Raw genomic sequence first — 13,928 nt, 5'->3', positions numbered from 1 at the left:
CAATGATAGAAAGCGTTTTTATTTTTGTGGAATAAATTTGGTTCGTAACCTCATTATTAGGAAGAAAATGTGGCTCCTGAGGCTCCACCAGCTGAGAACCACTGATTTAAAGTGAGTTCATGAATTATATCGCACGTATGATAAATCACACATGGGACATTTGTTTAAATGACTGCTGTAATGCACGTTTCATCTTTTGCTTTGCTTTCACTTTCTGTGTTTAAACTGCGAGGCTGTTCTTTGCATGCGTTTCTGCATGTTTCTTTTACAAGCAGGGGGCGACGGCTTCATGCACATGATGTTCTGAACCGACCGCGCGCCATTTCCTTCAGCTTTTCCGACAACCCCTTGCGCTGCACGTCCGGAAAACACACTGCCCTGCTTGTGAACGCCAGACGCTAAATAAAAGCGGCGGTAAAGCGTGCAGAAAGTGTGCACGCTGGTCTGAGTTGAGTTTTACAGGTGCCACAATGTGTGGGGACAGGACAATGGCGTCTGTATTAATGCCCAGCTTTTATTTGGCCCCCTGGGACGGCAGCGCTGCATTTTTAAAGGAGGCCACAAGCTGCGTGTGCGTACAATCACACAAGTGCGCCGGTCGCCCTGGAACATTTGCATTGCGTATGATTGAAAACGTTTTTTTATGACTTCCTGACTCTTGACCTTTGACTTTAAGTCGGGGGTTGGCTCTAGAAGGGTTGCAAAAGTAAGTTACGAGACGTGTTAAGAGGGAATTGATCGCACCCCTAAAGTTAAGTACAGTGTAAAGTCCACAAAATTATTGTCATCATTGTTTTTTTTAGATACTTGGACCTTTAGTTTCAGATACAAATTGTTTGGCTTCACAGCAGCACAGTGAAGTAGAACAAGGAACTACAGAGAACCCTCGCTGTGACCAGTTTTATTGCAGCTTTATAACCTCGGCACAGTGGAAACCAGCGGCCTTATCTAGTCAGTGCACTCGGCGGTGCGTCACCAGCGACACTAATGATACTGCCGCTAAACTCAAAATAACCAAAGTTATGGGCTAGAATAATCCAGAAGACAACAGAGCAACAGAGCAACGAGCTAACGCTAAGTACACACGCCACACACGCCACAAAAATTGAATTGTTGGTCAGCTGTTTACTTGTGCATTCAGCAAGTGACATTTGCAAACAATGGCTGCTGCCAGTCATCATAATCAAAGATAATGTAATATCCAGACCGTTGATCTTGGGATCAGGAAGGTGTGTTTTCACCTTTAAAAGAATGGAGTCAGGAGTCCGTTTAAACCACCACTATGTACGCAATAGGTCTACGCCATAAAATCGGTAGATAGACGCCATTAAATTAAAAAAGAAAATCCCCACTTTGCCCGGTGATTTATAAACCTTGTTAATATGAATGGTTTGGAATGCAGTTTTCTGAAGGAAAGCTGCATGGGCTTTTTACCGTGGCCATAAATGTCGGGCTGAATGAGAACAATCAATGCCACGGCCCATTAAAGAGCAGTTTGTTGCTGCCCCGCTGCCCTAAAAGGCAGTGGCGCCAAGACCTGACAGGACCTGAGTCCAGAGCCACAATGGAATCAATTCAATCCTGAAACATGATGATGAATTGTGTGGCAAAAAAAAATACAATTAAAAATAAATAAATTGTGGTGAGTTTACTGGTACGATCGTCCTTTCTGAGGCACTTCAAATCAAACTGTCAGTGACGTAACATAAAGAATATTACTATTGGTCAGGTGGGGGGGGGGGGGGGGGGGGGAGTCTGGGAGCTGAGCGACGCTTATCAACATGACTGTTTATTAGAGTGTGCAGAGCACCGTTTGTTATCCACTGTTGTGTTTTTATGGGGCATGAATAACTTTTGTTTCTCTGACTAATCACAAATGATGACAACTGTTACACACTTGTGTGGGGCTATGATATTAACCATGAATACAGGAGGCCAGGGGTGTCAAAACTCAAACACTCAGTGGGGCCAAAATGTCAAACTTGGACAAAGTCTCGGTCGAGCACTGATATATATTGAAGAAATCCTCCTCGAAAATAATACAGCGAAACCTTTTATATGGAGCCAAACAAGTTTTGCTTCAACCTGAAAATGGAACAAGCAAAGCTTCAAACTATACAATAAATAACTTCATATTGCACACATTGCAAAATTGAATTTTAAATAAAATAAAATAAATAAAGAACTGTATGGCTCCTTTTGGCAGCCTTCTCATTTAAATTTCAAGAGTAACCCTTTTCCACGGGCTGATAGTACATTTAAAAAATAAAGTAATAAAAATAAACCAATTAAGTAATAATAATATCCTTCATTGAACGCCCTGTTCTGGGTGACTTGCCAGAATACTAGCAGAGCATTATGGGATTTGTAGTATTGGCCGTACACGTGTTGTATAATACCAGCGGGTTGCCAGCTCGAGTAGTGGTTATGTATTGGTCACGCTGGCCAAATATAATGACACTGCGGGCCATATTTGGCCCACGGGCCAGAGTTTGACACCTATCCGGAATTGGCGTGTCCTCCAATGCGACTTGACTCTCCGCCCCGTCCAAACCGTTCATGAAAGAGTTTATGAAAGAGAGCCGCCTTATGAAACTGCGCTCACGCATTGTACGTCGACGCACGGCGTGCGCGCGTCCGAGTCGCGCGAACCGTACCATGTGCGCGGCGGCTCCTCTTCCTCCTCCCTTGGAAGGAACCATCGCTGCAGCCGGTGAAGGGGTGCGCGCGTGTGTGTGTGTGTGTGTGTGTGTCCGCGGCCATAGCGACACACAGGACAGGCTCAAGGTAGGCAGCGGCAGCAGCAGCAGCCAGCAGCAGGAAGAGAAATGCCGCAATACTTGCACATTTCATTCGATCATTTCTCAGGCTGCGGCTTTTACATTGTTTTCATTTTGCGCCTCCGCACCGTGAGAACCCCCCCCCCCTTCCTCCCCCGCAGTGACGTGTTGTTGGTGATGAGTGTGGACGGAGATGGCTGGTTGACACAGAATCGTTACGTGTGTGTGTGTGTGTGTGTGTGTGTGTGTGTGTGTGTGTGTGTGTGTGTGTGTGTTTCACACCTGGGAAAAAGCGAAGCGGATAAATGGCCAACGTGCTGTGACGGCGCCGCCGCTCGACCTCAGTCTGGTGGGCTCTCTGTGTTGTTTTGTGTCTTGGGTCGTAGGCAGACATCGCAGCCGCGCGCTTGCACATTGTCAATGTGGGAAAGGGTGAGAAAGAGTGGCCAGTTGCGTCACGTGAGCGCATCAGGAGTTGTTCAAGGTCTCAGGTGAAGCTTCATCTCCGCGCGCGGGGGGGGTCAAACTCATTCAAAAATATTGTTGAATATTAACATATGGCGTGGACATGTGTCGTTTGGTTGTTACTGACTGGCAGGTGCCTGCAGGCAAGCAGCAGTTATCTTCTGGTAACTGCTGCTCTAAACTTTTTCTAAAATCAGCCTGTTAATGTGAAAGGCTGTGTGTGTGTGTGTGTGTGTGTGTGTGTGTGTGTGTGTGTGTGTGTGTGTGTGTGTGTGTGTGTTTCAGCCTGATCTCTTCTCTTACCAACGGAACCCCTAAGGTGCCATGCAGTCACGAGGAATGTGTATGTTTGGTGATGAACTGAGCTAATACAAGCAGACTCGTACATCTGAGCCCCTTCGGCCAACTGAGTGACCTCAAGAAATGAAGGGAGAAGAAAGAAAAAGAAAAAAAGCCAACAGACACACATTGTCCTGGTTGCGTGCGGGCAGTGCTGCAGGAGAGAGATAAATGTCACACCCACACATGTTTGTAATCCTTTACCCTGAGTGAGTGAAGGAGCTAAACGGTTAGAAATGTAGCCCCTGCTCCTGGCTCCTCCTGACTCTGGACCGGCTGTTTAGCCACCGCTGTCTGCGCTGCACTTTAGTTGCCTCCTGTCACCCAAGAGAAGGTCTCCTTTATTGTTCTTACGTGTGTGGTGTTGTCGTTTCTCTTTCTCGGCCAAAAGATGTCCCACAAAATGCAGCTGCCGCAAAACGAGGAGCTAACCGCCAATAACGAGAAAAACCAGAAGGTCCTGAACGACCGGGGCCAGTGGGCCAGCAAGGCCGAGTTCCTGCTGGCCGTGGCGGGACAGATCATCGGCCTGGGGAATGTCTGGAGGTTCCCCTACCTGTGCTACAAGAACGGAGGAGGTAAAGCACACTCCCTTTTCAAGCTGAAACCTGAAACGACGAGCGTGGAGGTAGCAGGTGTGTGTCGCAGAGGGGGTGCGCTGACGTCACCTGGGTGTGTCTCTGGGTGTGTCTCTGTGTGTGTCTCTGTGTGTGTCCAGGTGTCTTCTTTATTCCCTACCTGTTGTTCCTGGTGCTGTGCGGCATCCCCCTCTTCCTGCTGGAGACCTCGCTGGGACAGTACACCAGCCTGGGAGGAGTCAGCGCATGGAGGGCAATCTGCCCTTTGTTTGGAGGTATTCCCTTCATCCTTCCTTCCTTCCTTCCTTCCTTCCTACCTACCTTCCTACCTACCTTCCTACCTACCTACCTTCCTTCCTACCTTCCTTCCTACCTTCCTACCTACCTTCCTACCTACCTTCCTACCTACCTTCCTTCCTTCCTACCTTCCTTCCTACCTACCTTCCTACCTACCTTCCTTCCTTCCTACCTTCCTTCCTACCTACCTTCCTACCTACCTTCCTACCTACCTACCTTCCTTCCTACCTTCCTTCCTTCCTACCTTCCTTCCTTCCTTCCTTCCTACCTTCCTTCCTACCTACCTTCCTTCCTACCTACCTTCCTACCTACCTACCTTCCTTCCTACCTACCTTCCTTCCTACCTTCCTACCTTCCTTCCTACCTACCTTCCTACCTACCTTCCTACCTACCTACCTTCCTTCCTACCTTCCTTCCTTCCTTCCTTCCTTCCTGCCTTCCTTCCTACCTTCCTTCCTACCTTCCTTCCTTGACAGTTGTTCCCTCGAGTGTGTAATTGAATGCGATTTGACAGAATGAATGTCAAGTGTGCAGTATGTGGCCGTCATGGCAGAAATTGAATACTTTAGAATTGCTAGAAAATTGTAGATATTTTTAAAAACAAAGCTGTGTCTTCTAATCAAACCTAGTCGTGCTAGGCTGAACCATAGTAGAGTGACCAAAGCGTCACGGTTGATATTTCAGGCTCTTTAAAACAGCCGACTGTTCCCACTGGGAAATCTCTCCGTCACCTTCAGTTGACATTGGAAATGGTTTTCACTCAGCAGTAACATTTTGCCAGACTTGTTCAGCACATCTTGACTGATTCTCGGGCTGGATAATAATCGCAGAGCATTCCAGGTCATCATTTCATAAAATAAAAAGGTCAATGCAGAAATGAGTCAGTGAGCCCAAACTTTTGAACAGTTGTGTCAATCCAGGCATTGCCAAAAAGCTAAAAAAAGAGGAAACGGATCATTTAGAACCGATTAGAATATTTTGAAGTCATCTGGGTTTCTGCACGTGGCCAGAATATGTCAGGACGGGAGCAGGGTGAAGGGTGTCCCATGAGGGAAACTAATAACAAAAACACACTGGGGGACTTAACACAAAAAGGCAAGGCAGGGACAAAAGGAACTCATAACATGAAACTAAGGAAAAACAAGAACAGACTTTAGAACACTTAAAAACAATGTGAACGGCAAGACACGACCCTGAACAGAATACAAAAAAAAAACAAAACATGATTCCCAGAAAGACTGAGGGAGATAAGGACTATTTAGACCCTGGAGCAGGGGAACACAAGTGAGAACAATCAAGGGCAAGGCTGACAACCAGACGCAGGTGACAGACTTCAAGAAATAAATACAGGAAGTCAAACTAAAGACGCTTACAGCAGAATAAACAGACTTCAAAATAAAACAGGAAATACACAAAACATGACAGAATTGAATTGATGGTTGGTTAGACAGGGTCCTGTTATTATCACAGGGAAAAGCACAAGCAGCTGTTTGTTAGTTAGTCAGTTAGTCAGTCAGTCAGTTAGTTTGTTGGGTGCTCCTGAAGAAGAACCGGTGGATAGAAAGATGCCGACCTGGACTCAGTCGTCCTGTGTCGGCGTCTGCTTGAGTAGCGTCAGGAGAAATATTCCCTCTCCAGCTCACCAGTTGAACCCTCTGACCTTCGGCTCAGGTCTGGGCTACGCCAGCCAGCTGATCATCCTGCACGGCTGCGTCTACTACATCGTCATCCTGGCGTGGGCGCTCTTCTACCTGTTCTACAGCTGCCAGGCGGAGCTGCCCTGGTCGCACTGCAACAACACCTGGAACACCAGTGAGTGCGGAGATACCGCCCACCAGCCGTGCGGCTGTTACTGCCACCCGAGGGCTGACTTTGTGTGCGTGTGCCTGCAGACTCGTGCGTGCAGTTTGACCAGCGGAACGTGTCGGCTGGCGCCAGCGGCCTGCTGGCGAACGCCACGTCTCCCGTCATGGAGTTTTGGGAGTAAGTGGAGCTTTGAGTTAATTTCCTTTTTTTCCCCAATTACTCTCGATTACTTCCTCAACCCCAATTACTTCTAAACTTTTTGTGCATTTGTGCGAGCGTTGCGTTGCCGTTTTGCTGAGTGAGAAAGTTGGAGCGCTTGTTTTTGTGCAGGTGATGTCCCTAATGGAAACAATGTGTCAGAATTGTTGCCATTTAAAAATGAGATTGTCGTCAGCATGCATCAAGATGGCTATTTATTTATTTATTTATTTATTTATTTGCAATTAATCATACGGCCTTGAATTGTGCGTGTGGCCAGACGCGAGGTGCTGAAGCTGACCGACAGGCTGGACGAGCTGGGCCCCATCAACTGGAGGCTGGCGCTCTGCCTCGGCCTCATCTGGCTCGTCTGCTACTTCTGCGTGTGGAAGGGGGTCAAGTCCACGGGGAAGGTGAGCCGTCGACCAGCCCCTCCCTCGCCCGTCCGTCTGTTTGTCTGTCCACACGCTTGTAACCAGAGAAGAGAGGGGCGTGGCTAGCCAGGGCCCCTCCCCGCCACTCCTCTTACTCCTCTTCTTCAAGACCAGGCATGTCACACTCGAACACTCAGTGGGGCCAAAATGTCAAACTTGGACGAAGTCTCGGTCCAACGTTGATATTTGTTGGAAAAATATTCCTCTAGATAGAACAGTGAACCTTTAATGTGGACCCCAACAACCTGAATATGGAACGAAGCAAAGCTCAATACTATGCAATAAATAACTTCACATTGGACACACGCAAAATCAAAATGTAAATAAAAGTTGTATGGCTCTTTTTTGTTCTCAGCCTTCTGATTTAAAATTCAACAGTAACCTTTTTCCATAGGCTGATAATCCATTTAAAAATAAAACAACAACAATAAACCAATTAAGTTGTAATAATAATATCCTTCAATGAACTTGCAACTCGGGATGTTAACAATTAATCGATAAATTGTCGATTAAGAAGTCAATCGATTAATTAAATTAGTCACAATTTATTGAAGAACAGTTTTTTTGTTGAAAAGTTGAAATGTGACCCATTTGAAGTAAAGTCAGAGGATACATGTTAGGGTGTTGGTCACATTGGACCCTAAACATTATTTAAGGGATAAATAACGTGTTCCTTAGACATTTTTCATTTGTTGTGAAATTAAGGTTAGAAAAGAATTGCCACTTTTCAATTAATCGTTAATCGATCAACAAAGTCAATCAACTATCGATTAATGAATGAATCGATAATTTGCATCCCTACTAACAACCGTTCAAGCCTTGGAGTATCAAGAAAACGTGCAACAGGAAAACGTTACTTATAGTCTGTTTAAGTCAGTAGGCTGCTAGAAAACCAGCAGAGCATTCTGGGATTTGTAGTATTAGCAGAACATGTGCCGTATAATAGCAGTGGGCCAGCAGCTCTCGCAGTGATATTGTATTGGCCTCACGGGCCAAATATAATGACACTGCGGGACAAATTTGGCCCGCGGGCCAGAGTTTGACACCTTTCCAAGCCAGTTCATCCACTGATTGGATGTGTGCCCCACCCCATCCTCCAGGTGGTGTACTTGACGGCCACCTTCCCCTACGTCATGCTGCTGGTGTTGCTGGTGCGTGGGGTCACGCTGCCCGGCGCCAGCCAGGGCATCATCTACTACCTGAAACCCAACCACACCCGCCTGGCTGACCCACAGGTACACAGCCTTACACTTCTTACTATGTTTTTTTTTGTGTGTTGAAAGTCCAGTGTGAAAGAAATTGGCCTAATTTATGATTTTTATATTGGTAAAAGCTAAACGTACTGCTCATAAGTACATGAATAAAAGTGTATACTGGCAGTACATTGAAAGTCATTTGGTTTTACTACCCTTAGAATGGTTCTCATATATATAAGAACATCCATAGAGCAATTAGGATCTTGCTCCCAGTTAGCTGCCATCTTGCACCACCATATTATAAGGAAGCCCACAGTGGCCTGAATACCAAACCCGCTGTTCGACGGGCTTCCGTAAACACCAGGCGTCCTTACAGATTTCACACACTGGACCTTTAAATAGATCATCTGTTTTGGAGACTGTTCTTCAGTCGTTCTTTCAGGGCCCGGCTCACCGTGTCGGGGGACGGCCTTCACAGCTGGTACTGTATGTCCACCAGCTCCTCTGCACACCCTCACACACTGGCGCTGGAGGTCTTCGTCAGGACAAAAACTGATCATACTAATTAGGGAGGAACAGTACCACTTTATTCCAGAACGAGTGCAGTACGAGTACTTGATAAGGTCTTACACATTATAGAATTACTTTGATTTTTTTTTTTTTTTGTCCCACAGATGTGGTTGTTTGAACAACATTCCTCAGCATGGGGCGACTGTCACAAGTTTCACTGCAGTAGAAACACAAATTAAACAGAATGGTCTTATACATACATATACACCTGCTACTGCTGTTGTGGTATTGGCACATACTGTATTCTAAGAGTACGAGTAGAGCACCCAACCCCGGTATTGGTACTGATACCCGATACTGGTATCGGTATTGGTGCATCACTAATAGGGATTTCCACTTTTTCACAGAATAAGTTAAGTATGAGTACTTGCTTTTCAGTACTCACCAATACCGAGTACGTACAGGGTAACTATCACAAGTTTCACTCCAGTACACAACAAAAAAATGTAGTTGGTATCGGCATGTATTTAGAATGGATACTCAAGCCTGGTACCGATACCTGATACGGTTATCGCTGCATCCCTAATAATGATAATGTAATGATCTAATAATTGCAAGCACTGGGTCTGCTTTGCAATTAATCACCGCTAAGTGCTGACACACTTTCCATTGTATTGTTTTATTGGGAATGCCACGGAATGTCCTCAGTGCAAAGCCACTTTTGGCCACCGGTCTTAATTTCTTGCTTTTCAAAACGGAACCAAGGAGTGAGACCACACTTGGATTAGAAACACAACACAGTGAGTTGCAGCAAGTGAAGTTGCCAAGTGGGCGTCCAAACTGCAACAGCAGGCCACACTATGAGGTCAAAGCAGCCTCGGCACCAACTGCAGGGTTTGGGGGGGTTTTTTGGTGTCGTTTGTCCTCTTCTCAGCGCTGATGGTTGTGTCCTGAATGATGTGATTCCGCTCAGAGGCAGACGCACACACTGTGTGTGGCTTTGACCCAGTGCGGTGAAGCCACTTGTTGTCGGGGGGCTGACCCCGATCGACCTGGGAGAGCTTTAGTGGGGCCAGCAGGCGGAGGCCGTATCGACAGCATCGAGCCCATCACGTATTGATTTGCACACTTTTCCCTCCCCCTCCTCCACTGCTTTCCTCTTTACTCATGCAGTGACTTGCTATCAAGATATGGATGAGATAAAGAAGAAAAGGCTTTTGTTCCAAATGAACTGAATAATTACAGCGACGCTCACCTGTGTCTGTTCTTAATGTTACTTAAAGGGGTGTTTGCCTGATACCACTTGTGGTCAGCTGGACATTGACGCGCTAACTGCGCTTATGTTGTGAAATAACCGTGATATACGGCAGTGGTGGGCCAACCTTCGGGCCTGGTGGGGCCACAATGGGTTGTAAAATGTGTCAGAGGGGGGGTCGCGGAGCAGCAGCAGATGAACGGAGTGTTTAGGTGAGCCACCTCATAGGAGGAAAAAAATCTATCATGGGATACGTAGAGATACAGAGATATGAACCAAAGCAGTGTCTTTGAAGCCCCACAATATTTTGCTCTTTATTGAAATGACTGAAAGTTCGGTTTAAGGGCCGGATTGAAAAGCTTCACGGGCCGCATATGGCCCCCGGGCCGTAGTTTGGCCATTCCTGATATACGGGCTAACCTGAAAACTGATGCTGAGCGAACGTTGGCCAGTTTCAGATGGTTCTCCTCGGAACGTCTCCTCCATCAGCAGTAACGGTCTCTCTCACCCCCCCCCCCCCACCTTGTGTTTCCTCCCTTGTCTCCCCAGGTGTGGATGGACGCAGGTACCCAGATCTTTTTCTCTTACGGCATCTGCTTGGGGAGTCTCACGGCCCTGGGCAGCTATAACAAATACAACAATAATTGCTATAAGTGAGACCACTTTGTTACACGCAACTAAACTACACTCACTCGCACTCGCACACACACAGAGAAAAGGTGGTCGGCAAGCCACAGAGCTTCCTCCCCCAGCAGCCCCCAGTCTGACGCATGATGTGTGTTTGAACAATAGAAGAGTGAGATCCAGCTGCAGCTCAGGTGGCTCAGGGAGGAATGGCTGGAATGGACAGAGAAAACAGCCACACCTCAGACAGAAAGCCCTCACTTGACGTTTTCTCCCTCGCACACTGGAGACCCACCAGCCCCACACACACACACACACACACACACACACACACACACACACACACACACACACACACACACACACACACACATATACACATGCACTAAGCACACAGCTCTCGGCACGCACTTCCAGCTGAAAAGCCAGACTTCCATCAAGCACACATCCACTTCCTGCCCCCCCACCCCCCAACCTCTTTAACATCTGTACGTCTTAACATCTGTACATCTGATCATCTGAACATCTTAACATGTGAACATGTGAACATGCTCCAGGCGGTAGGAATCCCCCCTGCCATTCTAACCACACCACCTTTTCTCCTGTCTGTCTGTCTGTGTGTGTGTGTGTGTGTGTGTGTGTGTGTGTGTGTGTGTGTGTGTGTGTGTGTGTGTGTGTGTGTGTGTGTGTGTGTGTTGTGCAGGGACTCCTTCCTGTTGTGCCTGCTGAACAGCTGCACCAGCTTCCTGGCGGGCTTCGCCATCTTCTCCGTGCTGGGCTTCATGGCTGAGGAGCAGAAGGAGGACATCGCCGTTGTGGCTCAGTCAGGTGAGCCACCAGGAAGCCCCCCTGCAGCCCCCCTGCAGCCCCCCTGCAGGCCCCCTGCAGCCCCTTCACTCACTGTGGGAAGATGATTAATGAGGCGTTATGGGATTATTATTTTTTTTTTTAGCACTGTCCTGTGCTAAATAGGTGCTAAAATATTCTGGGGGTGGGAATTGAGAATCACATTTTTATTTTTTTTCAGTTGAGATCACGATTCTATAAAAACCTTATTTATTAGATTTTTTTTGGGGGGGGGGTTGTATTGTTTTTTGTCCTTATGGTCAATGTAATGGTGCTTCATGCTAGATTGGCACCTCAACTCTGGTCATCAAAATGATCATCTGGTCACCTGACCATAAAAAAAAAACAAGCAGACGATGAACCAACAACAAGTCGCTCGTCACTTTCATCTTCAGTTGAACTTTTTCGCTTTCGTCAAAATGTTTCTCCGCGGTCTTGAGGTTGTGGTTGTATAAGTTTGCAGCGTTTCCTTGCCACGCTGCGATGAAGTGGAAACACTCTGCATGTCACCTTCCTCTGGCCCTCACTTCGAGGACAGCGGGCTTTATTTAGTTCTCACTGCAGACTAACCAGTTCGCTGCCAGTCTGCCTTTCCAAGCGTCTCCTGCGTTCCTTCTCACGCAACAGATGTTTTTTTTCCCACCTGCCATCGCCCCGGCTGTTCTGCATCGAATGCTACATTGTTGCGTCGACATTTGTGTCTGAGCGAGAAAGTAGGAGCGCTTGTTTTTCGTGCAGTTGATGTCCCGAATGAAATAAATGTGACGGGATCGACACCAGTGAGAAACAAGATCACCGCAAGTTCCAGTTGAGATCACCATTCTTCACGATTAATCTTCCTCCTCCTCCTCCTTCTCCTCCTCTTCCTCCTCCCCTTTCTCCCCTTTCGTCCTCCACCTCCTCCTCGTCCTCCTCCTCCTTTTCCTCCTCCTTTCATCCTCTTCCTCCACCTGTTTGTCCTCCTCTTCCTCCTGCTCTCCTCTTCATCCTCCTCCTGCTCTCCTCTTCCTCCTCCTCCTCCACCTTTTTCTCCTCCTCCTTCTTCTCCCTCTCCTCCTCCTCCCCCTGTTTCTCCTCCTCCTCCTTTTCCTCCTCCTCCTCTTCCTGCTCTCCTCTTCCTCCTCCTCCTCCACCTTTTTCTCCTCCTCCTTCTTCTCCCTCTCCTCCTCCTCCTCCCCCTGTTTCTCTTCCTCCTTCTCTTCCTTATCCCCTTCTCCTCCTCCTCCTTCTCCTCTTCCTCTTCCTCTTCTTCTTCCTCCATCTCCTCTTCCTCCTCCTCCTCTTCTTTCTCCTCCTCTTCATCCACCTCCACCTGTTTTTCCTCCTCCTCTTCTTCCTCCTCCACCTGCTTCTCCTCCACCTCCTCCTCTTCCTCCTCCACCTGCTTCTCCTCCACCTCCTCCTCTTCCTCCTCCACCTGCTTCTCCTCCACCTCCTCCTCTTCCTCCTCCTCTTCTTCCTCCTCCACCTCCTCCTCTTCCTCCTCCACCTGCTTCTCCTCCACCTCCTCCTCTTCCTCCTCCACCTGCTTCTCCTCCACCTCCTCCTGCTCCTCCTCCTCCTCCTCACAGGTCCAGGTCTGGCCTTCATCGCCTTCCCCAGAGCCGTGGCAATGATGCCGGTGCCTCAGCTCTGGGCCGTGTGCTTCTTCGTCATGGTCATCATGCTGGGGCTGGACACACAGGTGGACTATATGGCTCACACACAGACACACTTGTCTCCTCTCCAGAGGCTCTTGTTAAAGTGCCGTAACCTCTCCCTCCTCCTTGCTTCTTGCTGTGTGCTGAGCAGTTTGTGAGCCTGGAGGCCCTGATGACCTCGGTGGCTGACCTCTACCCCCAGCAGGTGAGGCGGGGCTACCGCCGGGAGCTGCTGCTGCTCGCCATCTGCGTGGTCTGCTTCCTGGTGGGCCTGGTCATGGTCACGCCGGTGAGTCGGCCCGGTTCCGTTGACCAAATTCAGATTTTCTCTCCGTTCTGTTGCTGGCTGTTGTGGCTGATGCCTCTGCTGGCCGCTGCAGGGAGGCCTCTACGTCTTCCAGATCTACGACCACTTCTCGTGCAGTGGAGCCAGCCTGCTGCTCCTCTCCATCTTCCAGTCGGTGGCCATCGGCTGGATCTACGGTACCACCACCACCTCTGCCGTCATGTCCCACCCACCTCACCTGAGTTTAACGTCCCTTTTTTCCACTTTCCCCTCCTCCGAGCGTCCGTCAAACACCGGGTTCATAGCGTGTAGAGCGGCGTTTCTCAACTGGTGGGTCGCGACCCAAAAGGTGGTTGCAGAGCTGTTTTTGATTGGGTCGCGTCTTCGTGGGCAGTTTTGATTCTGGGCCGGGGGTGTTTCTGTGTGGAGTTTGCATGTCCTCCCTCCATCTGCTGGGTTCTCTCCAGGTTCTCCCTGTGTCTGCTGGGTTCTCTCCAGGTTCTCCAGCTTCCTCCCACACTCCAGAAACATGCATGTGAGGTGAACTGGAAACTCTGGATTGACCGTAGGAGTGTGTGTCAGTGTGAATGGTTGTTTGTTTGTCTGTGGCCTGAATAAACTGATCCAGGGTGCCACCCTGCCTTCACCCTGTGACAGCTGGGAGGGGCTCCAGC

The 13,928-nt window shown here is 48.3% G+C and overlaps 1 protein-coding gene across 1 annotated transcript; it reads left to right on the top strand.

The window, feature by feature from the left end:
• The first annotated feature begins 2,423 nt into the window (after positions 1–2,423).
• On the top strand, positions 2,424–13,671 carry LOC142881166 (sodium- and chloride-dependent GABA transporter 2-like). Its single transcript, XM_076015256.1, has 12 exons — positions 2,424–2,787; positions 3,976–4,162; positions 4,303–4,437; positions 6,131–6,271; positions 6,352–6,442; positions 6,744–6,876; positions 7,998–8,132; positions 10,408–10,511; positions 11,186–11,310; positions 12,900–13,012; positions 13,120–13,257; positions 13,349–13,671. The coding sequence occupies exons 1-12, from the start codon at positions 2,560–2,562 to the stop codon at positions 13,652–13,654; spliced, it is 1,836 nt and encodes a 611-aa protein (XP_075871371.1). The 5' UTR covers positions 2,424–2,559; the 3' UTR covers positions 13,655–13,671.
• The last annotated feature ends 257 nt before the right edge of the window (positions 13,672–13,928 follow it).

Source organism: Nelusetta ayraudi, unplaced genomic scaffold, assembly GCF_046127955.1.
Source record: "Nelusetta ayraudi isolate G7.1 ecotype Tasmania unplaced genomic scaffold, CSIRO-AGI_Nayr_v1 ptg000184l, whole genome shotgun sequence".
NCBI classification, from domain to species: Eukaryota; Metazoa; Chordata; class Actinopteri; order Tetraodontiformes; family Monacanthidae; genus Nelusetta; species Nelusetta ayraudi.
This window is presented reverse-complemented; position numbering and strand designations above follow the sequence as displayed.